Below are 26,920 nucleotides of genomic sequence, written 5' to 3' on the forward strand. Positions count from 1 at the left end.
ATGCTTTATTCAAAGAGATATGTAATTCCAAAAGGACTTAAGAGTCCCCAATCAATTATATATTCTATTCTTTTTATATATTGATATCAGTTAATATTTAACTATTTGATTTTCTCTTAAAAGTAATTTGTAAAGATCTCTTAAATTTCAAGTTAATAAACTTAACAGAATTTAACTTCTTTCTCAACCCTCAAAAAGCAGCCCCCAACTAGACACTTTATGTTCTTCCCCTAACTTTTGTAGTTTACAATTTCCTGTGACAATAGTATATGCTTTTCAATTGCTCTGAGTCTTACTTAAAGCTTTGAGACTTTAATGAAAGCTAAGGATCCTCTCCCTAAAAAAATTAACCTACTCAAATACATGCAAAATCTGGAAACTAATTTTAAGAGATTCATGGAGCTCCCTGAAACTGTTAATGAACCCCTGATTGAGAACTCTTGCTATAAAGAAACTCACTTCCTTAGTAATAGAAAACCTAGATCAGAGTTTGTGGTTAAGAACAGAGGTTCTGGTCAGCTAAATGAAACCTGAGAGACATGTCAAACAATTGTAATACATGGATCTTATTTGGATCCTGATTTTATTTTTAAAAAATTAAGTAACAGGAGACTTTGGACACTGTCTAGATAGTAATCTTCAGGAATTCCTGGGATTTTTTCTGTTTGCTTTAAGTATGATGATGGTATTGTAATTTTGGTTAAAAAGACAGTCCTTATGTTTTAGAGATATATACTGAAATATTTATGGATGAAATTATATGATGTCTTGGTTGGGGGAGTGAGTATGGGTATAGATAAAACAAGATTGGGTGTGTGGTAGCAAATGCTAAAGTTGGGTGATATGTATATGACTAGTATGTTTTACTGTTTTTTCAACTTCAGTTTAAGTTTGAAACTCTTCATAGTAAAATGTTAAAAGAGATGCAGGCTCTGGAGCCAGGTAGTCAGGTATGAATCTCAGTTCTGCTTCTTAACCAACTGTGGGGCCTTGGGCAAGTTCATAATCTCTCTGTACTTCAAACTTTCTCTTCAGTAAAGTGGGAATAATAATAAAACCTGCCTCATGTGGTTTTGGTAAGGACTACATGAGATAGTATATTTATTTCAGTGCCTGGTACATAATAAACACTCAGTAGTTGTTAGTTATTATCTATAATGTTATGCTTCAAGTGTGCAATGAGGCAAGAGTTTCCATGTGGGAAGGAAGGGCTGTCTTGCTGAATAGACTTTTTCCCCAGAGTTTTCTTCTCCTTACCACCACAGGGGTCAGGACCAAGAGGAATTCCTCTAAAGTTCCCCTATTCTTGTCCCAGGATAGATATATGACCTCGCTTTCATTAACTGTAGCACAATTACCACCAGACTAGAACAGTCAAACAAAAAATTACCAATGGCTAACAAATAATAGTAGAAATATAAGCACAAGAGTGTCATATAACTAGATAACATGCTTACAGGACATACCATGTGACAGAGGCCATATTTAAATCTTTAGCACTTAGGAGTAAACTCAAGCACATTTACCCTCTCAAAAAAATGAACAGTGATATTATTTTCTTCTTCCACATGCTTTATTCCCAACATACATCTTGGTTACATGTTTCTATCTGAATATTTTCTTCTTTTGGTGGAGACCGTAGGAAATTCCATGCATGTTCTCCTTTGTGGAAGACAACAGGGGTTGGCTGCACTCTACAGGCCGTAACAGTATCATTGCCACCTTAATATAGTATAAGAGATCCAATCTCCTAAGGATGATCCACATACAGTCTCAGAGAGGCCACTATCTTACACATGGGAAAGGACATTTTCCTGGCTTGAAGAAATAGAAGATGAAATGACAGCAGCAATGGGACTTTGGAACTAGACTCTTCTGCCAGGAAAAATATTTCCAGGCTTTGGGATGTGCTGAATAAAAATGATAAAATAGTGATGATAATCATGACAGTGATAATGATAGTTATAACAGATACCATTACTTGAACACTCTGTGCCAGACCCTGTTTTAAGTGCTTTACATGGATTATCTCACATAATCTTTAAAACTATAAAGTAGTAAACTCTTATTAGTATTATCTTATAGACAAGGAATCCAAGGCACTGAGAGGCTCAGTGTACAAAACTAATGTGACAAAGCCAGTCTTCAAAGCTAGAAGTCTATTTCCAGAGTTCACACTCTTTCTGAAGAAAGAGTTGATTGCTTCTGTCAGGAAATAAGAATTCAGTTTCATCCCTTTTCTTTAATCAGCCATTCATTTCCACAGGAAGACAGACAGACCAACTTTAGAAACTGCATAGAACTGGAAATGAATCAGTACCAGACAAGAAGGCCTTACAAATAGGCATGTAGCCAACTGGAGGCCACTCTTCTATATGTGGCTCAGTGGTGGTGAGAAGCTGTGAGAGGTTATACACTAGTCCAGCAGGAGAACTAGATAAATTACCAAGAGTAGAATCATGAAAATTAGTGCTATGAGGAAGACAGGGCACATTCTGTCTGGAGGGGCTGGAGAAGATCTTGTAAAAGAGGTAACATTTGAGACAGGCCTCGATGGAACAAAGAAGAGAGGGAATTTCAGGAAAAAAAGGACTTGGAAGAGTGAAAGATCATGGTTTGTCTAAGAAAACATAAAATAAAAAATAAGTTTAATGTGGCTTGAGCATAGAAACCAATTTTAGATGAAAAGTGCAGATAGCTGGAGATAAGGTTGCTAAGATGGGTTGGAGCTATATCATGAAGGCCATGAAGGCCATCTACAGGAATATGAACTTCATCATTGAGCCAGAGAGGACTGACATTTTTTGGCAGGAAGCAGCATTATTATGTTTTTTTAGAATATCTCTTTTATGTTCACTATAAAATGTATACTGGACTAGGAAGACTGGAGGTATAGGGCCAGATGGGGGACTGCTGGTAATAAGGATCTATATTGGATTAGCAGCAGCAAACAGAGACAGATTCAAAAGATAAGGGGGTGGAGCAGACAGGGCTTAGATATGGAGTCCATGATGAAGGGGGAAAGACTCATTGAAATACACTATACAAGGGTAATTACAAGTTCGGGATAAGATAATGAAATGCTACTGGTAAATAACAGTGGTGAGTAGAAAGATTGGCTCCTTCTCAGGATAGTGTTCAGAAAGGTTATAGGAATTACAATATTAAAATAGACAAATGAGCTCCAGAATAAAATGAATGCAAATTGCTGCTCTGTCATTTAGTGGCTGTGTGAATTGGGCAAACTTGTCATCCTCTCTGAGGCTCCAATGTCCTTCACTATAAAATGGATCTCATACCTACATTACATGTGAAGTGGTGAGGATTAAATGAGTATGGATTCACACTCACTTAAGGATGGCTAGAATTAAAAAGATAACAAGACACAGAGACAATCTAAGTGTCTATTGATAGATGAATGGATAATGAAAATGTGATATATATGTACATTATCAGCCTTAAAAAAGGATATCCTGCCATTTGCAACAACATGGAAGACATAGTAAGTGAAATAAGTCATACATAAAGAAAGAAATTGCATGATCTCATATATTATGTGGAATCTTAAAAAGTTGAATACATAGAACTACACTGAATCTATAAATAGCTTTAGGTAGTATGGGCATTTTAACAATATCAATTCTTCCAATATGTGAACATGGAATATTTTTTCATTTGTGTCTTCAATTTTTTTCATCAATGCCCTCTAATTTTAGTGTACAGGTCTTTAACTCCTTGGTTAAATTTACTCCTAAGTATTTTACTTTATTTTTATTTTTTGATGCTATTATAAAAGGGATGGTTTCCTTAATTTCATTTTTGGATAATTCATTGTTAGTATATAGAAACACAAGTGAATTTTGTATGCTGATTTTGTATCCTGTACTTCGCTGAATTCACTTACTAGTTCTAATGGTCTTTTGGTGGTCTTTATAGAGTTTTCTATATATAAGGTTATATCATCTAAAAACAGAGACAATTTTACTTTTTCTATTCTGATGTGGATGCCTTTTGTTACTTTTTCTTGACTAATTGCTCTGTCTAAGACTACAAGTGCTATGCTGAATATAAATGGAAAGTGTGTCCATCCTTGTTCTTGATATTAGAGGAAAAGCTTTCAGTTGTTCGCCTGTGAGTATGATGTTACCTGTGGGTTTGTCACATATGACCTTTACTGTATGAGGTGCATTCCTCCTATAACTAATTTGTTGAGAATTATTATCATGAATTAATATTTTTTCAAATGCCTTTCCTGGACCTGTTGAAATGATCATATGCTTTTTATCTTTCATTCTAGCAATGTGGTATGTCACATTTATTGTCTTGTTTATATTGAACTATCCTTTTATTCATCCTAGGAAAAAATCCTATTTGATCATGCTGTAAGATCCTTTTAATCTGTTGATGAATCAGTTTTCTAGTATTATGTTGAGGGTTTTTGCATCTCTGTTCATTAGGGATATCAGCCTTTGGTTTTCTTATATTGTCCTTGTTCGGCTTTGGTGTCAGGATAATGCTGGAATGGCAAAATGAGTCTGGGATTGTTTCCCCCTCTTAAATTTTTTGGAAGATTTTGAGGATTGGTAATAATTTCATTAAATGTTTGGTAGAATTCTCCAGTGAACATATCAGGTTGTGAGGCTTTTCTTTGTTGGGAGATTTTTTATTACTAATTCAATCGTCTTACTCATTACTGGTCTGTTCAGATTTTCTATTTCTTCATAATTCAGACTTGGTAAGATGTATGTTTCTAGGAATTTATACATTTCTTCTAGGTTATCCAATTTCTTGGTATATAATTGTTCCCAGTTGTCAATTTATGGTTCTTTGTATTTTCTGGCATTGGTTGTAATGTCTTTTGGTCCGTCAGCTGTTTCCTTATCTATGTTCTGTCTGGATGATCTGTGCATTGCTGAAAGTCAGGTATTTAAATCCCCTACTATTATCTTATTGCTGTCTATTTTCTCCCTTTATTTCTGTTAATACTTGTTTTACATACTTAGATGCTTGGATGTTGGGTGTATATATATGTATGTATGTATGTATGTGTGTGTGTGTATGTATATATATATATATATTTACAGTAGTTATAGCCTCTTGTGCATGGTATAATTATCAGTATAAAATTATTAAAATGATGCTTTTGGTCTCTCATGAGACTTTTCAACATATGGTCTATTTTGTCTGATATAAGTACAGTCACTCTTGCTCTCTTCTGGTTACCATTTGCATGGAACACGTTTTTTCCTTTTCTATTCCTCCAGTTTTCACCTATGTGTGTCCTTACAGCTAAAGTGGGTCTCTTGAAGACAGCATATAGTTGAAATTTATTTATTTTTTCCATTCAGCCACTCTATGTCTTTTGATTGGAGAATTTAATCCATTTTCATTTAAAGTAATTATTGGTAGGAAAGGACTTACTATTGCCATTTTGTTAATTGTTTCTGACTCTAATATATTTTTCTTCCTTTCCTCCTCTCTTGCTATCTTTGTGATCTTATTTTTAGTAGTAGTATACTTTGATTCCTTTTTATTTCACTTTTGTGTATATACTTCAGGTTTTGAATTTTTGAGTATCACAAATTTTACATAAAACATCACATACCAATCTGTTTTAAGCTGGTAACAAAGTAATGCTGACCACATACAAAAACTCTACATTTAGTTCTCTTCCCTCTCTACATTTCATCCTATTTATACCATAATTTATATCTTTTTAGATTGTATTCCCATTAACAAATTATTATAGGTATAGTTATTTTTTAATAATTTTATATTTTAATTTAGTATTTTATATGAGAGTTAAAAGTTATTTATATACCATAATTACAGTATTTGAGTATTAGGGATCTCACAAGGTTTTTATCTTTACCAATGAGTTTTAGACTTTCATATGTTTACCATGTTGTTTGTGTTCATTTGTTTCAACTTGAAGAACTTTCAGCATTTCTCGCAAACACAGTCTAGTGGTAATGAAATCCTTCAGCTTTTGTTTGCCTGGAAAAGTTTTATCTCCCCTTCATTTCCGAAGTACTGCCTTGTCTGGTATAACATTCTTAGTTGGCAGTTTTCGTCTTTCACTACTTTGAATATGTCATCCCACTCTCTCTTGGTCTGCAAGGTTTTTGCTGAGAAATCTGCTCATAGATTACAATAAACAAGGGGGTTTCCTTGTATGTGAACAACTCACTTTTCTCTTGCTGTGCTCAAAACTCTCTGTCACAGAATTTTGAGAATTTTATTATGATCTGTTTTGGTGAACATCTCTTTATGTTTAACCTATATGAGTTTCTTTGGGCTTACTGGATCTGGATGTTCATATGCCTCTCCAGATTTAGGAAGTTTTATGTCATTATTTATTTTAATAAACTTTCTGCCCTTCTTTTCTCTGCATTTTCTGGGACTCCAATATGTGTATATTAGTTTGTTAGAAGAGGTCCCATAAGTCTCTTATGTGTTCTTCACTCTTTTTTAATCTTTCTTTTTGTTCCTCTGACTAGATAATTTAAAGCAATCTGACTTTGAGCTTTATGATTCTTTCTTCTGCTTGATTGAGTTTGATAATGAAGCTCTCTATTGAATTTTTCAGTGCAATAATTGTGTTCTTCAGTTCAATTTCTGTTTGGTTCTTTTTTTAATGGTTTCTATCACTTTATTAAACTTCTCATGTATTGTTTTCCTGATTTGACTTAGTTGTCTATCTGTGTTCTCTGTAGCTCACTGAACATCTTTAAAATGATTATTTGGAATTCCTTGTCAGACAGTTCATAGATCTCCATTTAATTAGGGTTAATTCCTGGTGCTTTATTTTGTTCCTTTGGTAGTATCATGCTTTCCTAATTATTCTTGATCCTTGTGGCCTTGTGTTGCTGTTGCCTAGTTGAAGATGTTGGCACATCTTTCAGTCTTTACATATTATCTTTAACAAGAAAATGACTTTATCAGTCAGTATAGAGATTCTAGATGGGCCAGCTAGTGGGCTCCACAGGCAGGCTTGCTACTGGAGTACTTGGGTATGGTCTGGTACTTGGGTCATCAGGTAGATGAGTCTGCAGCCTGGATCTGCAGGGATGAAATTGGAGCCTGGGTTCAAGGGGATTACTTGACATTGGAAGAAATGGCCTGGCGCTTGTGAAGATCTGGAGCCTGAGTCTGTGGAGGCTAGCATGGAACCTGGGTCAATGGTGGATGGGTTGACACCAAGGTTCACTGGAATGGGCCTGGTGCTAGAATTGAAGGTGAAACTTGGTTTGCTCACTTCACTCTCCTTCCCCCATGTGAAGGATATTTCTCTCTGCATTGTGTTGTGTGAGCTTGGGGAAGGGGTGACATGGGTAAAATGGAAATGTCCTTCCTATCCTCTGTAATGCAGCTTTTCTTATTTCTGTGCTCTACCCAGGTACTATAATCTCAGCAGAATTCCATAGCTCTTGTGAAGAGGTTTTCATGTATGGATGGTTATTCATATTGATGTCCTGTGAGGGAGCAAGAACTGGAAACTCTTATTCAGTTATCTTGTTGATGTCACTCCTACATGTAAGCTGAAATTGAATTTAAAATCTCAAAACATTGAGAAAACACATTGCTCACCCATTTCAGTGCACTGAAGTAAAGGTCTAAGAACATCTTGGATCCTCCACTAGCTTCTGAAGGGATCATGATAGCAGGCTTTACAGGCTCATCCTTGGCCTATCCACTGCCAAAAGATAAATTCACTCTCTGGGCACAAATTTCACAAACCTTGCTTTACCAGACCCAGGAGCCAGGAAAAGTCTATCTTTTCTTGGAGATAAATGGCTATGCCTTCACTTCTGCCCTTCAATTTCCTCTGTGTCTAATCATTGTTAAGAAGCTTAAGGGTGAACCTCATTACTGACCTTCACTTTCATTCATCGAAGAAGTGTAGAAGACTGTCCTTTCCCGTAGCAAACGCTTTGAAATTGTGATTGGTTTGTGCCTTCTTGCTGTCACTCTAGGAGGAGGCACTGGGGGTGTAGCATTTTCCTCCGGTGGACCTGAATAGATCTGTAAAAGGGGAATAATTCCAGGAAAAATGAGAAAGATCAAGTTTTTGTCTCCCTAATGGTACCCACAAGTTGACACCCACCATCATTACATCTAGTGTCTGCCATATTATTTCTAACATTATTAAAGGAATTGGGGGAGTTTTCTTAATCATTCTAGCTTCAAGCAAATGTTTAGAAATTTGCTACCATGTTTGAGGCAGAGGACCTGGTACTGCTCAGTGTGTAGGAAAGAATGCAGACAGAAACTGCAACATCAGTCCCATATTTTCCACTTACTGCCTGGAAACCTTAGGCAAGTCACCTCCCATTTCTGAGCCTTAGCTTCCTCATCTGTAACATGGGGATAGCACCACTTACCTCATAGCGTGTGGTAAAAATCAAATGAATAATGTAGTCAAGATACATTGTATGGGTAGTTGTGGTATGTGGAGGATGACTAAATGCACTTAATATCTCTGAAAGGATACCAAAGAAACTGGTTACATTGTTTGCCTCAATACAGGAATAATAAGCGACTGAGGACAGAATGGGGGGAAACTTATTTTTCACTCCTGTACCATTTTGATCTTTTAAAATTTCATACCATGTATGAATTACTTATTCAAAAGAGAAAGAGCAAAAATGAAGTACCTTGGAAGATGTAAAAAGTGCTGGATGACTGAGGGAGGAGTTGTGATTAGAATTTTTATATACTCTCCCATATGCATTTGAGGATCTTCATGTCTCAGAGGAAAATGTGCTTTTGGCCACAGTGTACACACTTCGGGAGGACAAATATATGTATGTGGTGCAGAGAAAGGGGACCATTGTCCATTGCAACAATGAAATCAACTCCAATGATTAGTACAAAGAGAAATGTTAAGAGTTGAACATTCTATCAGACAAGAGTCAATGTAGGCTGCATAGTCACAGAATTTACTTGATTAGGAACAGAAGGGAAGCCTGTGTAAAAACCAGGAAATGATGAGAGAGCAATGCAAGAACAACTACAAGGCAGTACACATCTCAGTCTCATGGCATAGGGAAGACAGAATATGACATAGTAGCAAGCAGGAAAGTTTTGAGGCCATACAGTTCCACCACCATGAGTAATAATACTCTAAATAGCTACAATTTGTGAGCATCTGCTTAGGCATTGTAGTAGTTGTAACAAATATTACTTGCTATTCATCAAACATACCAGGGTCTTTGCACTGAGCATTTCTTTTAACTGGAGTGCTTTTCCTCCAGATACTCATGTAGTTTGCTCTCACAGTTCCAGAAAGTTTATGATCAAATATACTTCTCTCATTGAATCCTTCCAGGTGAACGTTATCTAAAACTTTGAAACACTTATACCCAAAGCTTCCTATCCCCCTTCCCTGTTTAAGTTTTTTTCTCCTTAGCATTTATTACATTTCCTAACATAGTATACTGTACTTAGTTCTTCTTTGTTGTCTGTCTGCTTACTGTTTGTATGCTATATAAAAGGAAGTCATCATGTTCACTTCTATATATCTCTAGCAACTAGGAGAGTGACTGAAATTGCTGAGTCAAAAGCCAAGCACATTTTAAATTCTGGTATAAAAGGCCAAACTGTCCTCTGAAAAGAACCATCTCAGCTATTTCCACTTTCATCCAAGTAGGGCAAAAGGAACTAGATTTACATTTTCAGCCAGTCAGAATTTAAAAACTAGAAAAAAATACATGTAATGATGGTTTTCTAGGCATTGGAAATGTGGCAATGAAAGAGTGATCCACAACAGAGGGAAAACAAATGAGGTGAATCCCGCAATAGTCCCGGCTTATACCCTAGAGAGAGTCTGCAGGTTGTAATGCACGGAGTGAAACCCAGGGGGAGCTTAGAAGTATAAGTTGAAGACATTGACTTGCAAGTATGGGGAGGTCAAGGAAGTGAGTTTTCAGGGAGGAGAGTTGCTCAAACAGCTCTGGAGGTCTTTAGGGGTCCTCTTTAAGATTTAGCTGAATACTGATCAATACATATGTGTGAGGTAAGAACATATGATAGAATTAAAGGGAACAATTACCTAAGATCACACAGTGACCAGAAGAGTTCCTGTTCTCACCAACCACAGTGGAAAATTGAATAATTCATAGGACACTAGGTAGGATATACAGACAAGTTTTGCTTCATTAGTGAAGAAAAATTTACCCTAAACACTATGCTTTTTCTGCTTAACAAACCCTAAAAGAAATACTTGAAAGCGTTTTACAGTAACTAACTACATCCCAGAAAAAAGCTTAACAATATTATTTATAGGAATACAAAAATCGCCAACATCCAGAAGGTAAAATTAACAATGTTGTGTATCCATAAAAAACTACCAGAAATATATAGCTCTTTCTGATTTTGATGTATTTTATTTTTCTTGCCTGATTGCTCTGACTAGGACTCCAATACTACGTTGAACAGGAGTGTTAAGAGTGAGCACCCTTGTCTTGTTTCTGATCTTAGCAGGAAAGCTGTCCACCTTTGACCATTCAGTATGATATTAGTTGTGGGCTTGCCATATATCGTCTTTATTATATTGAGGTATGTTCCTTCTATACACAATTTGTTGAGAGTTTTTACCAAAAAAGGAAGTTGAATTTTAGCAAATGCATTTTCTACGTTTATTGAGATAGTCATATGATTTTTATTTTTCATTGTATTTATGTGCTTTATCTTATTTATTGATTTGTATACATTGAACCATCGTTGCATCTCAGGGGTAAATCCCACTTGATCACGCTGTATGATCCTTTTAATGTTCTGTTGAATTGGTATGCTGGTATTTTGCTGATAATTTCTAAATCTATATTCATCAGGTATATTGGCCTAAAGTTTTCTTTGTAGTTCTTATCTTGATTTGGTATGTTTGAGAGTAATGTTTGCCTCATAAAATGAGTTTGGCAAGTTCCTTCCTATTCAATTTTTTGGACATTTGAGAAGGACTGGCATCACTTCTTCTTTTAATGTTTGGTAGATGTCACCAATGAAACCATCTGGTCCTGGTCCCTGGGATTTCCTTTGTTGGGAGATTTCTCATTACTAACTCAATCACATTCATTATTAGTCTGTTCAGATTTTATATTTCTTCATGATTCACTTTTGGTAGGTTGTGTGTTTCTAGGAACTTATCCATTTTTTCTAGGTTAGTCAATTTGGTATACTATTATTCACAGCAGTCTCCTGTTATCCTTTGTATTTCTGTGGTGTCTCCTGTTTCATTTCTAACTTTGTATATCTAGGTCTTCTATGTCTTAGTCTAGTGAAAGTCTTGTCAGATTTATCTTTTTTTGAAAAAATCAGCTCTTGGTTTCATTGATCTTACCTATTGTTTTACTGGTCTCTATTTCATTTATTTCTGCTGTCAGCTTTGTGAATTACTTCCTTCCACAAACTTTGGACTTAGTTTCTCCTCCTTTTAAAGTTTCTTGAGGTGAAAGGTTGTTTAGTTGTAATCTTTATTTTTCCTTTTTTTTTGCCCCATCTTGAAGCCACTCCCACTGCCAGTAAGTCTGGAGCCAGTGCATGAGGGCACTGGGCACCATGGGTGCAGAATGAATGGGCAGCGGGGAAGCTCCAGTAGTGAGTGGGCTGAGTTTTATTTTTCTTTTTTTTTAAGTAGGTGTTTATCATTATGGAATTCCCTTTTAGAACTGCTTTTGCTGCATCCCATAAGTTTTTTATACATTGTTTTTCCATTTTTATTAGTTTCAAGATATATCTTTTTAAATTTTTTTCCTTACCTATTGGTTGATCAAGAGTGTGTTGTTTAATTACCATGTATTCGTGAATTTTCCAGTTTTCTTTCTGTTAATTCCTAGTTTCATACCATTCTGGTCCAAAAACATAATTGGTTTGATTTCAATCTTCTTACATTTGCTAAGGCTTCTCTTGTATCTATGTATCTATGTATCTAATGTATCATCTATCTTTGAGAATATTCCATGTGCACTTGAGAATGTGTATTCTGCTATTGGGTGGAATATTCTGTGTATGTCTGTTAGGTTCATTTGGCCTGAAGTATAGTTTAAGTCTAATATTTACTGATCTTCTGTCTGGGCCATCTATGCATATTTGAAAGTGAGGCATTAAATTCCCCTACTACCTTTTTATTTTTGTATATTTTCCCCCTTGGATTTGTGCTCCAATGTTAGATGCACATATATTTAAATTTCTATATCCTCTTGATGAATAGAACACCTTATCCTTAAATAAGAACTTCTTTGTCTATTGTTACAATCTTTGCCTTAAAATTTACTTTGTCTGAACAACAACAAATGTTGGCGAGGCTGTGGAGAAAGGGGAACCCTCCTACACTGCTGGTGGGAATGTAAATTAGTTCAACCATTGTGGAAAGCAGTATGGAGGTTCATCAAAATGCTCAAAACAGACCTACCATTTGACCCAGGAATTCCACTCCTAGGAATTTACCCTAAGAACGCAGCAATCAAGTTTGAGAAAGAGAGATGCACCCCTATGTTTATCGCAGCACTATTTACAATAGCCAAGAATTGGAAGCAACCGAAATGTCCATCAGTAGATGAATGGATAAAGAAGATGTGGTACATATACACAATGGAAAACTACTCAGCCATAAGAAGTGGAAAAATCCAACCATTTGCAGCAACATGGATGGAGCTGGAGAGTATTATGCTCAGTGAAATAAGCCAAGTGGAGAAAGAGAAATACCAAATGATTTCACTCATGTGAGGAGTATAGGAACAAAGGAAAAACTGAAGGAACAAAACAGCAGCGGAATTACAGAACCCAAAAATGGACTAACAGGTACCAAAGGGAAAGGAACTGGGGAAGATGGGTGGGCAGGGAGGGATAAGGGGGGGGAAGAAGAAGGGGGGTATTAAGATTAGCATGCATGGGGGGGAGGGAGAAAGGGGAGGGTGGGCTGCACAACACAGAGAGGACAAGTAGTGACTCTACAACATTTTGCTAAGCTGATGGACAGTAACCGTAATGTGGTTGTTAGGGGGGACCTGATATAGGGGAGAGCATAGTAAACATAGTATTCTTCATGAAAGTGTAGATTAAAAAATAAAAAAACAAACAAAAAAAGAAAGAAAGAAAGAAAGAAAGAAAGAAAGAAAGAAAGAAAGAAAGAAAGAAAGAAAGAAAGAAAGAAAGAAAGAAAGAAAGAAAGAAAGAAAAGGGGGATTACTCCTTGACAGGATAAAACTATTGGTAAATCAAAGATCAACGCATGCTTTAAATATCCTTAATGTTGATCACTTAAAGGGTGTCAGATGATCAGCTATGGAGGTACTCTTTTCTGATAATATTCCTTTCTCTTAATTAAAAAAAAAAAAAAAAAAAAGCAGTTACTGTGTGCTGACCTCCAATGAGTTCTGCACAGTGGTATAGAGGGCATGTCAAAGTGTGGGCAAAGGGTCTGTTTGTTTCTACGCAGAAGATCAAGGCCTAGCTTGGATACCCAGAAAATGAACTAAGATACGATATGAGGAGGAGCTTCCGGCATCAGCACTCTCTGGAGGACTTGTGCCGGGGGATGATCATCAAAAAGCCTCCACAGGGATCCGGATGATGCTGCGGTTGTGGCTGCATCCAGCCCACCGTCTCCTGGACTTGCCATAGGAATGAGGAGGGAGATGTCTAGGCTGGCATGTGCATACAGTGAGACAATGAATTTGAGTGGATCTGTACTGTTGGAACTCAACCAGGAGTTGGGAGGGGTGCAAGTTGTAGCACTCCAAAATCTCATGACTATAGACTATCTATGGTTAAAAGAACATATGGGATGTGAACAGATCCCAGAAATGGGCTGCTTTAATTTGTCTGATGGTTCAAGTACAGTTGGAAAATATCCATCATATCATAGATAAATTTTCGCAAATGCCTAGGGTGCCTAAATGGTTTTCTTGGCTTCACTGGAGATGGATGGTAATTATAGATTTGCTTTGTTTATGTCACCGTATTCCTATTATGTTAATATGTGTGTGCAAATTAGTTAGTAGTTTAAAACCTATACATACTTAAGGTACTATACAAGAAGATATGTCAAAGAAATAATCAATCCTCCCATGTTTCCTTCATATGCTACATCTATAGCTTTTCTTCTTCCTTCCTAATTACAACCCTTAAATAGAATTCGTGCCTCATATCGAATTTACCGAGTATCATAATTCCTCCAGGTGGTAAAGATACCTCGAGACAAGTGCTGGGCATAGAAGCCACAGGGCATAAATCTGCAAAGAAGTAAAAAGCTAACCTTTGCAAACAATATGGCTTCTCTCTCACTTACCAACTTTACATTTCCCTGTATGGCCCCGAAAGATGACTGGTTAGCCAGAGACGGGTAAGATTCCTCAAGGGAGGAACAACCTAAGACAGGCACAGTCGCAGGGGTCCATCAGGTGAGAATTTGGGGATCAACAGAGGTGAGGCTCAGAACCTCACCCCCCCTTGCTTTGAGAGAAATCTTCTGCATCCGTGGATGTCTTGCTGCCCTTGTCTAGCCTGGATTAATACTTAGTCCATAGGCACACACCTGATCATCTGATCATCTACATTTTCCCTCTTACAGCACTAAACTATGTTTTCTACCTTTATCTTGCACCTACCTACCACTTCAGCTTTTTATTAAAAATAAAAATAATAATAATAATAGGAGAAATGTGGGATCAACATATAAATCAAGTACAAAAATCAAACGAATATTCATATTTGACCTGATTGTTTATAGGTCATAATGCATGATCAAAACCGAAAGTTTCTGTGATGAATGCCCTTGTACTGTTCACCATGTAAGAATTTATTCACTATGTAAGAATTCGTTCACCATGTAAGAACTTGTTCGTTATGCTTCAGAAGATTGGAGACTGACGAGAATTAGGCTTGAGATGGATTAATGATTGTACATTGAGCGTTGACCCCCCTATACTGAATTTTGTTGTTGTTAACAACCATTTGATCAATAAATATGAGAGATGCCCTCTCAAAAAAAATAAAAAAATAAATAATAAATAAATAAATAAAATAAAATAAAATAAAATAAATAAATAAAAATAATAATAATAATAAAGGGAGAAATGTGGGATCAACATATAAATCAAGTATAAAAATCAAATGAATATTCATATTTGACCTGATTGTTTATAGTTCATAATGCATGATCAAAACCGAAAGTTTCTGTGATGAATGCCCTTGTACTGTTCACCATGTAAGAATTTATTCACTATGTAAGAATTTGTTCACCAAGTAAGAACTTGTTCGTTATGCTTCAGAAGATTGGAGACTGATGAGAGTTAGGCTTGAGATGGATTAATGATTGTACATTGAGCATTGACCCCCCTATACTGAATTTTATTGTTGTTAACAACCATTTGATCAATAAATATGAGAGATGCCCTCTCAAAAAAAAAAAATTTACTTTGTCTGATATAAGTACAGCTACTGTGATCTCTTTTGGTATCTGTTTTCATGGAGTAACTTGTTCATCTCTTCATTTTCAGCCTCTATGTGCCCTTACATTTGAAATGAGTGTATTTTAGGCAGCATATTGTAGGGTCTTGTATTTCATCCATTCAGCCACTCTACGCCTTTTGACCAAATGATTTAATCCATTTATGTTTAAAGTAATTACTGATAGGTAAAGATTTACTAATTACATCTTAATAATTGTTTTCTGAATGTTTTGTAATTCTCTCATTGCTTTCTACTTTTCTTGCTGTGTTTCTTCTTGTGACTTGATCATTTTCTGTAGTGGTATGGTTTGACATTTCTTCTCTCTTTTGTGTGTCTACTGTAAGTTTTTGCTTTGTGGTCACCATGAGACTTACATAAACAAACATATAGATATAAGTCTATTTAAAGCTGATAACAATTTATCTTCAATCACATACTAACTTCTGCAACTTTACACCTCCCACCATATTTTGTTTTTGATGTTACAATTTACCTCCTTTTATACTGTGTTTCCATTAACAAATTATTGTAGCTAATTATTTTTAATAATTTTGTCCTTTAGAGTTACATAATTAACACATGACTATATAACAGTATTATTCTGAATTTGACTATTAAACTTAATGCCCTTCAATATCAGCCTGAAGAATTACTTTCAGCATTTCTTGCATGGCAAGACTAGTGTTGATGAATGCCCTCAAGCTTTTGTTTGTTTAGTAAAGTTATTATCACTTCTTCATTTCTTAAAGATGACTGTGCTGGGTAACATATGCTTAGCAGTTGTTTTTTTTTCAGCACTTTACATATATCATCCAACTCTCTCCTGGTCTGCAAGGTGTCTGCTGAGAAATCTGCTGTTAGCCTTATAAGGGGTTCCTTTATATATGAGGATTTTTTTTTCTTGCTGCTTTTAAAATTCTCTCTTTGTCTTTGATTTTAGACAGTTTCATTATACAGTTTACTCTTGAGCAAAATGGAGGTTAGGGGTTATCCCCTGAACAGTTGAAAATCCATGTATAACTTTTAACTCCCCCAAAACTCACCTACTAATAGCCTATTGTTGACTGGAAGACTTACAAATGACATAAACAAATTATGTTATCAGTTGATTATATTTTGTGTTATAAGTAGTATATATTATATTATTACAATAAAGTAAGCTACAGAAAGGAAAATGTTCTTTTTAAAATTGTTGCAAATCACCAAAATTTTTCCAGTATGTTTATTGATAAAAAATCCACAAATAAGTGGACCTGCACAGTTCAAACCCATGTTGTTCAAGGGTCAACTGTAATGCATCTTGGAGATTCTGTTGGGTTGAAATTTTTAGATGACTTTTAAGCTTTGAAAATCTCACCTCACATTTGAGGGAGTCTCTGTCATTATTTATTTAAGCTTTCTCCCATTCTTCTCCTGCTGGGGCTTCTGTGATTCCAGTAATGCATAGATTGTTTCATTTAATGAATCCCATAATTCACACAGGCTTTTTTCACTTTTTCATTCTATATTCTTTTTGCTTCTCTGACTGAATGATTGCAAATGACCTGTCTTCTAATTCACTACATCTTTCATCTGTTTGGATAAGTGTGATGTTGAAGCTCTCTATTGAATTCTTCAGTTCAATCATTGTTTACTGAACTCTAGAATTTCTGTTTGATTTTTATTTAGTGGTTTCTATTTATTTGTTGAACTTCTCATTTTGTTCATGCATTGTTTTCTTAATGTCATTTAGTTGTCTATTTGTGTTTTCTTGTAGTTCACTGTATTTCCTTAGGATGATTATTCTGAATTCCTTATCAGACCATTCCTAGATATTTATTTCTTTAGGGTCAGTTATTGGGGCTTTATTAGTTTCCTTTGATGGTGCCATGTTTCCTTCATTATTCATGATCTTGTGGCCTTGCATTGATGTCTGCACATTTGTCAAAGCAGGCATCTCTTTTGGTCTTTCCAAACTGACATCAGCAGGCAAATCCCTTCATCACTCAGTCTATCCTGAGATTCTGGGTGGTCTATCTGGTTGTGTCCATGGGAAGGCTTGCTACCAGAGTCCTTGACCAGGCAGGCCCAGTACCTGGGTCCAAGGTACTGCAGCTTGGGTTCACTGGAATGGGCCAGGTCCTTGAGTCTGTAGTGATAGGCCTGTGATCTGGGTTTGTGCAGGCAGACCTGGATCTGGGTCCCTGAGGGATGACCAGGATTAGGGCATCATTGGGGTAGACTGGGCATCTGGCCATGGGAGACATCTAGGTCTGCAGAAGTTGGCCTATTGCTGCAGCAAGCCAGCACTGGGGTCCACCATGAAGTCAGGTGCTCACTTCATTTTCCTTCTCCCATGGGGAGTGTGTATCTGTACTTAGGCTGCTGAGGCTTGGGAGAAAGATGACAGGGTAATGTAATTCTATCATTCCTCCTCAATGTATCTTTTCCTACTTACGTGTTCAGATCATTGTTCAAATTGATGTTGTTGGGAGGGGACCAATACTAGAAATTCCTATATTGCTATCTTGCTGATGCCACTCCACAATCCCCTTGTCCCCATTTCTTCATATCCCATTTGCTTCTCGGTTTGGTACCAGCCCACATGACTCTTCTGTAACTGTTTTCACAATGATCACTATTAACCTAATTGCCAAATCCAATGGGAACCTTTAAGTCCTTATTTTAACTTTGTTCTATCACTGATTTTGACTTGCTCCTTCTCTAAAAATGCCTTATCCTTCTGAATGACCACATTCTTACTACTGTGAACACTGTCCATTCTCTTCCACTCCCTCTTCCTAAATGCTGATCTTCCTGAGGATTGTGTTCTCCGTCCTCTAATGATCTCACCAATTTAGTCTCATTCTCTGTTTCAACAGTTTCATCCACTCTAATCTAATGATTTCTATACCAATATATCTAATTGCTTGCTCAGCAGACACCATCAAGATATTCCAGAGGTATCTCAACATGAACATTTCTAAAATTGAATACATTTGTTTCCTTATAACTGTTTATTACTTAAAACAATACATTACTTAAAACAATGTAATGTCCAAGCCATAAATCTGGACGTTATTATCCTGGCATCCTCCCTCTCTCTCACATCCCACATCCATTTAGTCACCATGTTATACCAATTATACTGTATTACTATCTCTTTAAACTATCTTCTCTGTCACTGCCACTGCCTTAGAGTTCAGAGTCTTATCATGCCTCTCTAATATTATGACAATGGTCTCCTAACTGCTCTCTGTGCCTCCTATCACTTTTTCCTTTTATCTGTCTACTGCCACTGCCTTAGAGTTCAGAGTCTTATCATGCCTCTCTAATATTATGACAATGGTCTCCTAACTGCTCTCTGTGCCTCCTATCACTTTTTCCTTTTATCTGTCTACCAAAGTATGGGTAAATTGACCTTTATAAACGTGAAATATAATTGTGTTAGTCCTCTGCTTAAAATATTTCAGGGTCTCCTCACTATCTTTGGGACAAAGTCCAAATTCTTTGCTTAGCACACAAGGTGTTACATAATATGGCCACTGCCTGCATTCTTGTCTCATATTCTATTATTCCTACATTCCACCTGTATCACAGCTATAATGAGTTATTAAGTTCTTCACATGCCATGTTTCCTCATTCCTGTGTGTATACAGAATTCTCTGTGCTTAGAATATCTTTCCCTCCTATGGCAGATGCTGCTAATTTCTTCCTAATATTCATCACCCCTTTTTCCTTTTATTAGTATTAGTCACTGAATTTCACCTGGGCACCCATGCCTACATTTCCCTTGCAGCTAGGCAAGGCCACATACTTAAGTTTTAGACAACATAAAACAAGTGGAAGTAATGTATGTGAACTTCTGGACCATATTTTCCTAAAGAAATGGTCTGCATCTTTTTTCTGTCTCTTCTCCCCTTCTCCTTGGGGGTAAATGGAGATGAATGGAAGAGGTATCTAGGACCCAGAGACTGAGGCTAAATGGTGAGGATGGTAGAGCTGCCCCAACAATTTTGGATTGTTTACCTGTGGAGTTTTACATGAGAAATGATTTTCTATCTAAGTTACTGAATCTGTGGTCCTCTTTGTTATAGAAGGTTAGTCTACACCTTAGTTAATCCACTGCTATTTAACTTTCAGTACTCAACTCATGCTTTACTAACTGTATGAAGCCTTCTCTGACTCCCAAGACATAGATACATTCCCCTTCCATGTGCTCCCATAGCATCCGAAGTACACCTTCACAGTAGTGATCACACTGTATGCTGAATGTTAGTTAGTACAAATTGCCTGCTAGTGTCATGAGTTTCCTGACAGCAAAGAGTTTTGCCTCATTTTTCTTTAGAAATGAGGGCCCTACTAGGGAACGACGCAAAAGGCAAAAGGTAGCAGCTCAATGACATCTTTTAAAATGAATGAATCTTGGCTGCCAGGCCCCTCAAAATCTATTAAATAAAAGAGCCTTTTCTCACTTATTTCTTCTCCAGCTGGAATTGAGAAAAGAGTGTAACAGAGATTAAATAGTCAGTTTTGACTTAGAAACAGTTGAGTTGAAGCTTCACTATTTACTAGCTAAGCAACCTTGGGCAAGGCATTTAAATTACTCCAAACTTGAGGATCAGTTTGCATTTGCAAACCTCAGTTGCACACCGAGAATAATACCATCCACCTCATAAAGGTTATTTGATGACTGACTGAGAAAATATATGTATAGAGTAGAGTCTGGAACATATTAAGTGCTCAAAAAATGGTAACTAGTGCACTATCACCAACCGCAAAATGGACTTAAACCCATGTTTTCTTGGGACTGGGGTACGAAAAGGGGTAATTGAGGGAGATAGGGGAGGAAAGGTGAAATTGGGGACATAAGGAGGGAAGTGGTTATGTGCTAGGCAAATCAAGCAATGTGGACTTGGTGGCTCTTCAAGATCTCTGCCATATTAAATGATCTTATGTCCCTCCACCGTTACACAAATCGTTCACTTCTCATTGACAAAACTCCTTTCTCATAGCCTGATCTTCATCAAGGAACTAATCAGGCTCCAAGATGGATATGGGCTCACTAACTTCTAGGGTTTATAAAGAGAGTTGTTAAATTCACCCACACATGGTGCTGACTACATGCTTTTTTTCCTCCTAGTAGACTGAGACATTGGTAGGGAGCTTTTTGAGACCCATTCTGCCAGTGTGCCAGTATGCAAGGCACAGAGAAGATACATAGTAGGCTTAAAACTGCACTATCTCTAAATGAGAAGTCTAGAGAAACAGAGGGAACACTTCCTGTTGTGTGTCCTCTCTAAAATTAAAACATGTCCTGTATTACCCTACAGTCAATATGGATTACAACATCCTCCCCAAAGCTGACCTACAGATGTAAACCTTGGACTCAAGCTTTAATGCAGAAATATTGGTAAGTACTTTGGTAGAAACAATCCACTTTCTCTTTCCTCTCTATTCTGTGGGCTTTCTAAAGGCCTCCCTTCATATGTCTTTTTAAATGATGAGCTATAATCTGTGTATACTGGTATTCCTTTTGGAAAGACAAATGGAGTAAATGGTCCTCCTTGCTCATTCAGCCTTAGCCATTTGGTCTCTTGGCTTTTCAACATGCAAAGCACACTTCTGCCTCAGGTCCTTTGCACTCACTGTTCATCATTCCTAGAACGGCTCTACCCTAAGATATCTATCATGGTTTGTACTCTCTATTCAGTTCTCTGCTAAAATATCATATGAAGAATACCTTCTATAAGATAAAAATGCCTTACCTGGTTTTATTTTTCTGCAGAGCACTAATAATATCCTGACAAATATTTCAAATTATTTATCATCTGTCTCTCTCCAGTGGTGTATAAGATTTATAAAATAATGGTTTTTATTTATTTACAGGCAGGAGCCCAGTGTCTAGAACTCTGGCTGGTATGTAATAAGAATTAAGTAAGTATTTATTAAATTAATGGATATCATTAGATCTTTGAAAACAGGACTACATACTACACCTATAACTAGAGGGCTTAGAAAGGAAAACCTGAGAAAATCTCCATAGTTTCTGTTAAGAGAAGAGAAAGGAGAGAAGATGGGTTCATAATCTCTGGACTTAGTTTTGGCAGCCCAATTTTTTTTTATCTTGGTATCATTAATCTACAATTACATAAAGAAGATTACATTTACTAGGCTCCCCCCTTGAACAAGTACCCCCCACATACCCCTCACAGTCACTGTCCATCAGCATAGTGACATGCTCTAAAATCACTACTAGTCTTCTTTGTGTTGCACAGCCCTCCCCGTGCCCCCCACACACACTATACATACTAATCGTAATACCCCCTTTCTTTTTCCCTGCGCATATCCCTCCCTTCCCACCCATCCTCCCCAGTCCCTTTCCCTTTGGTAATGGTTAGTCCATTCTTGGGTTCTGTGATTCTGCTGCTGTTTTGTTCCTTCAGTTTTCCTTTTTTCTTATACTCCACATATGAGTGAAATCATATGGTACTTGTCCTTCTCCGCTTGGCTTATTTCACTGAGCATAATACCCTCTAGCTCCATCCATGTTGCTGCAAATGGTAGGATCTGTTTTTGTCTTATGGCTGAGTAATATTCCATTGTGTATATGTACCACATCTTCTTTATCCATTCATCTACTGATGGACATTTAGGTTGCTTCCATACCTTGGCTGTTGTAAATAGCGCAGCGATAAACATAGGGGTGCACCTGCCTTTTACAACTGGAGTGGTGCATTCTTAGGGTAAATTCTTAGAAGTGGAATTCCTGGGTCAAATGGTATTTCTATTTTGAGCATTCTGAGGAACCTCCATACTGCTTTTCAAAATGGTTGAACTAATTTACATTCCCACCAGCAGTGTAGGAGGGTTCCCCTTTCTCAACAACCTCACCAACATTTGTTGTTGTTTGCCATTTCGATGATGGCGATCATTACTGGTGTGAGGTGATATCTCTTTGCGGTTTTAATTTGCATTTCTCTGATGACAAGCGATGTGGAGCATCTTTTCATGTGTCTGTTGGCCATCTGAATTTCTTCTTTAGAGAACTGTCTATTCAGCTCGTCAGCCCATTTTTTAATTGGATTATTTGCTTTATGTTTGTTGAGCTGTGTGAGCTCTTTATATATTTTGGATATCAACCCTTTATCAGATCTGTCATTTATGAATATATTCTCCCATACTGTGGGACACCTTTTTGTTCTATTGATGGTGTCCTTTGCTGTACAGAAGCTTTTTAGCTTGATATAGTCCCACTTGTTCATTTTTGCTTTTGTTTCCCTTGCCCGGGGAGATATGTTCATGAAGAAGTCACTCATGTTTATGTCCATGAGATTTTTTAATATGTTTCTTTCTAAGAGTTTTATGGTTTCATGACTTACATTCAAGTCTTTGATCCATTTCGAATTTACTTTTGTGTCTGGCATTAGACAGTGCTCCAGTTTCATTCTCTTACATGTAGCTGTCCAGTTTTGCCAGCACCATCTGTTGAAGAGACTGTCATTTCCCCATTGTATGTCCATGGCACCTTTATTGTATATTAATTGGCCATATATGTTTGGGTTAATGTTTGGAGTCTCTACTCTGTTCCACTGGAATGTGGCTCTGTTCTTGTGCCAGTACCAAATTGTCTTGATTACTGTGGCTTTGTAGTAGAGCTTGAAGTTGGGGAGCAAGATCCTCCGCACTTTATTCTGCTTTCTCAGGATTGCTTTGGCTATTCAGGGTCTTTGGTGGTTCCATATGAATTTTTGAACTATTTGTTCCAGTTCATTGAAGAATGCTTTTGGTAATTTGATAGGGATTGCATCGAATCTGTATATTGGTTTGGGAAGGATGGCCGTTTTGACAATATTAATTCTTCCTAGACAGGAGCATTGGATGAGTTACCATTTGTTAGTGTCCTCTTTAATTTCTCTTAAGAGTGTCTTGCAGTTTTCAGGGTATAGGTCTTTCACTTCCTTGGTTAGGTTTATTCCTAGGTATTTTAATCTTTTTGATGCTATTGTGAATGAAATTGTTTTCCTGATTTCTCTTTCTATTAGTTCACTGTTAGTGTAAGGGAAAGCCACAGATTTCTGTGTGTTACTTTTGTATCCTGCAACTTTACTGAATTCCAGTATTAGTTCCAGTAGTTTTGGAGTGGAGTCTTAAGGGTTTTTTATGTACAATATCATGTCATCTGCAAATAGTGACAGTTTGACTTCTTCTTTACCAATCTGGATTCCTGGTATTTCTTTGTTTTGTCTAATTGCTGTGGCTTGGACCACCAGTACTATGTTGAATAACAGTGGGGAGGGTGGGCATCCCTGTCTTCCCGATCTCAGAGAAAAATCTTTCAGCCTCTCGCTGTTCAGTATGATGTTAGCTGCGGGTTTATCATATATGACCTTTATTATGTTGAGGCACTTACCCTCTATGCCCATTTTGTTGAGAGTTTTTATCATAAATGGATTTTGAATTTTGTTGAATGATTTCTCAGCATCTATGGAGATGATCATGTGGTTTTTGTCTTTCTTTTTGTTGATGTGCTGAATGATGTTGATGGATTTTCGAATGTTGTACCATCCTTGCATCCCTGAGATGAATCCCACTTGGTCATGGTGTACGATCCTTTTGATGTATTTTTGAATTCGGTTTGCTAATATTTTGTTTAGTATTTTTGTAACTACGTTCATCAGGGATATTGGTATATAGTGTTCTTTTTTGGTGGGGTCTTTGCCTGGTTTTGGTATTAGGGTGATGTTGGCCTCATAGAATAAGTTTGGGAGTATTCCCTCCTCTTCTATTTTTTGGAAAACTTTAAGGAGAATGGGTATTATGTCTTCCCTGTATATGTGATAAAATTCCGAGGTGAATCCATCTGGCCCGGGGGTTTGTTCCTTGGTAGTGTTTTGATTACCACTTCTATTTCGTTGCTGGTAATTGGTCTGTTTAGATTTTCTGTTTCTTTCTGGGTCAGTCTTGGAAGGTTGTATTTTTCTAGGAAGTTGTCCATTTCTCCTAGGTTTCCCAGCTTGTTAGCATATAGGTTTTCATAGTACTCTGTAATAATTCTTTGTATTTCTGTGGGGTTCTTTGTGATTTTTCCTTTCTCATTTCTGATTCTGTTAATGTGTGTTGACTCTCTTTTCCTCTTAATAAGTCTGGCTAGATGTTTATATATTTTGTTTATTTTCTCGAAGAACCAGCTCTTGGTTTCATTGATTTTTTCTATTGTTTTATTCTTCTCAATTTTATTTATTTCTTCTCTGATCTTTATTATGTCCCTCCATCTGCTGACCTTAGGCCTCGTTTGTTCCTCTTTTTCCAATTTCGATAATTGTGACATTAGACTATTCATTTGGGATTGTTCTTCCTCCTTTAAATATGCCTGGATTGCTATATACTTTCCTCTTAAGACTGCTTTTGCTGTGTTCCACAGAAGTTGGGGCTCTGTGTTGTTGTTGTCATTTGTTTCCATATATTGCTGGATCTCCATTTTAATTTGGTCATTGATCCATTGATTATTTAGGAGCATGTTGTTAAGCCTCCATGTGTTTGTGAGCCTTTTGGCTTTCTTTCTACAATTTATTTGTAGTTTTATACTTTTGTGGTCTGAAAAGTTGGTTGGTAGGATTTCAATCTTTTGGATTTTACTGAGGCTCTTTTTGTGGCCTAGTATGTGGTCTATTCTGGAGAATGTTCCATGTGCACTTGAGAAGAATGTGAATCCTGTTGCTTTTGGATGTAGAGTTCTAAAGATGTCTATTAGGTCCATCTGTTCTAGTGTGTTGTTCAGTGCCTCTGTGTCCTTACTTATTTTCTGTCTGGTGGATCTGTCCTTTGGAGTGAGTGGTGTGTTAAAGTCTCCCAAAATGAATGTATTGCATTCTATTTTCTCCTTTCATTCTCTTAGTATTTGTTTCACATCTATTGGTGCTCCTGTATTGGGTGCATATATGTTTATAATGGTTATATCCTCTTGTTGGACTGAGCCCTTTATCATTATGTAGTGTCCTTCTTTATCTCTTGTTACTTTCTTTGTTTTGAAGTCTATTTTGTCTGATACTAGTATTGCAACACCTGCTTTTTACTCTCTGTTGTTTGCATGAAATATCTTTTTCCATCCCTTGTCTTTTAATCTGTGCATGTCTTTGGGTTTTAGGTGAGTCTCTTGTAAGCAGCATATAGATGGGTCTTGCTATTTTATCCATTCTATTACTCTGTGTCTTTTGATTGGTGCCTTCAGTCCATTTACATTTAGGGTGATTATTGAAAAATATGTACTTACTGCCATTGCAGGATTTAGATTCATGGTTACAAAAGGTTCAAGGTTAGCTTCTTTACTACCTTACTGTCTAACTTAACTCGCTTATTGAGCTATTATAAACACAGTCTGATGATTATTTCTCTCCCTTCTTATTCTTCCTCCTCTATTCTTCATATGTTGGGTGTTTTGTTCTTTGGTATTTTTAAGAGTGCTCCCATCTACAGCAGTCCCTCTAAGATACCCTGTAGAGGTGGTTTGTGGGAGGCAAATTCCCTCAACTTTTGCTTGTCTGGGAATTGTTTAATCCCTCCTTCATATTTAAATGATAATCGTGCTAGATACAGTATCCTTGGTTCAAGGCCCTTCTGTTTCATTGCATTCAATATATCATGCCATTCTCTTCTGGCCTGTAAGGTTTCTGTTGAGAAGTCTGAGAACAGCCTGATGGGTTTCCCATTGTAGGTGACCTTTTTTCTCTCTCTGGCTGCCTTTAGTACTCTGTCCTTGTCCTTGATTTTTGCCATTTTAATTATTATATGTCTTGGTGTTGTCCTCTTTGGGTCCCTTCTGTTGGGAGTGTCTGTAGTCTAGGCAACTATTTCCTCCCCAAGTTTGGGGAAGTTCTCAGCAATTATTTCTTCAAAGACACTTTCTCTCCCTTTTTCTCTCTCTCTTCTTCTTCTGGTACCCCTATAATGAGGATATTGTTCCTTTTGGAAAGGTCACACAGTTCTTTTAATATTGTTTCATTCCTAGAGATCCTTTTATCTCTCTCTGTGTCAGATTCTATGCGTTCCTGTTCTCTGGTTTCTATTCCATCAATGGCCTCTTGCTTCTTATCGATTCTGCCCATAAATCCTTCCAGAGATTGTTTCATTTCTGTAATCTCCCTCCAGACGTCATCCCTTAGCTCTTGTATATTTCTCTGCAGCTCATGTTTATGATTTTTATTTTGAACTGTTTTTCAGGGAGCCTGGTTAGGTCTGTCTCTGTAGATCCTCTGTCAGGGGTTGTCTGAACTATTTTGGACTGGACTATTTTTTTTCATTTTCATGGTGATAGCAGTGGCTGTAAGCAGATTGCAGGTGTTTCAGCTGGGAGAAGAAAGTCCTTTCCTGCTTGCTGGATGCCTTTCCATTCTCTGCTGCCTGTGTCAGTTCCCCGCACTCCTGGAGCAGCCACCAGGTTAATCCCCTAAGCTGTTGTGGGCGGGGTCTCCATCAGAGCAGCGCAGAG

At 37.0% G+C, this 26,920-nt stretch overlaps 1 protein-coding gene across 16 annotated transcripts in view; it reads right to left on the bottom strand.

Annotated features, from left to right (window-relative positions):
• OPHN1 (oligophrenin 1) overlaps positions 1 to 26,920 on the bottom strand; it is a 665,513-nt gene that overhangs the window by 196,844 nt on the left and 441,749 nt on the right. For all 16 annotated transcript variants that reach the window (XR_005061052.2, XR_005061051.2, XM_037017099.2 and 13 more), the window contains one exon: positions 7,878 to 8,025. Coding sequence is in view for 14 of the 16 variants with exons in the window: in XM_037017099.2 (XP_036872994.1) it covers positions 7,878 to 8,025 (148 nt within the window). In the remaining 2 variants the exon portion in view is untranslated. The remainder of the gene's footprint in view (positions 1 to 7,877; positions 8,026 to 26,920) is intronic.

The sequence above is a fragment of the Manis javanica genome, chromosome X, assembly GCF_040802235.1.
Source record: "Manis javanica isolate MJ-LG chromosome X, MJ_LKY, whole genome shotgun sequence".
Taxonomy (NCBI): domain Eukaryota; kingdom Metazoa; phylum Chordata; class Mammalia; order Pholidota; family Manidae; genus Manis; species Manis javanica.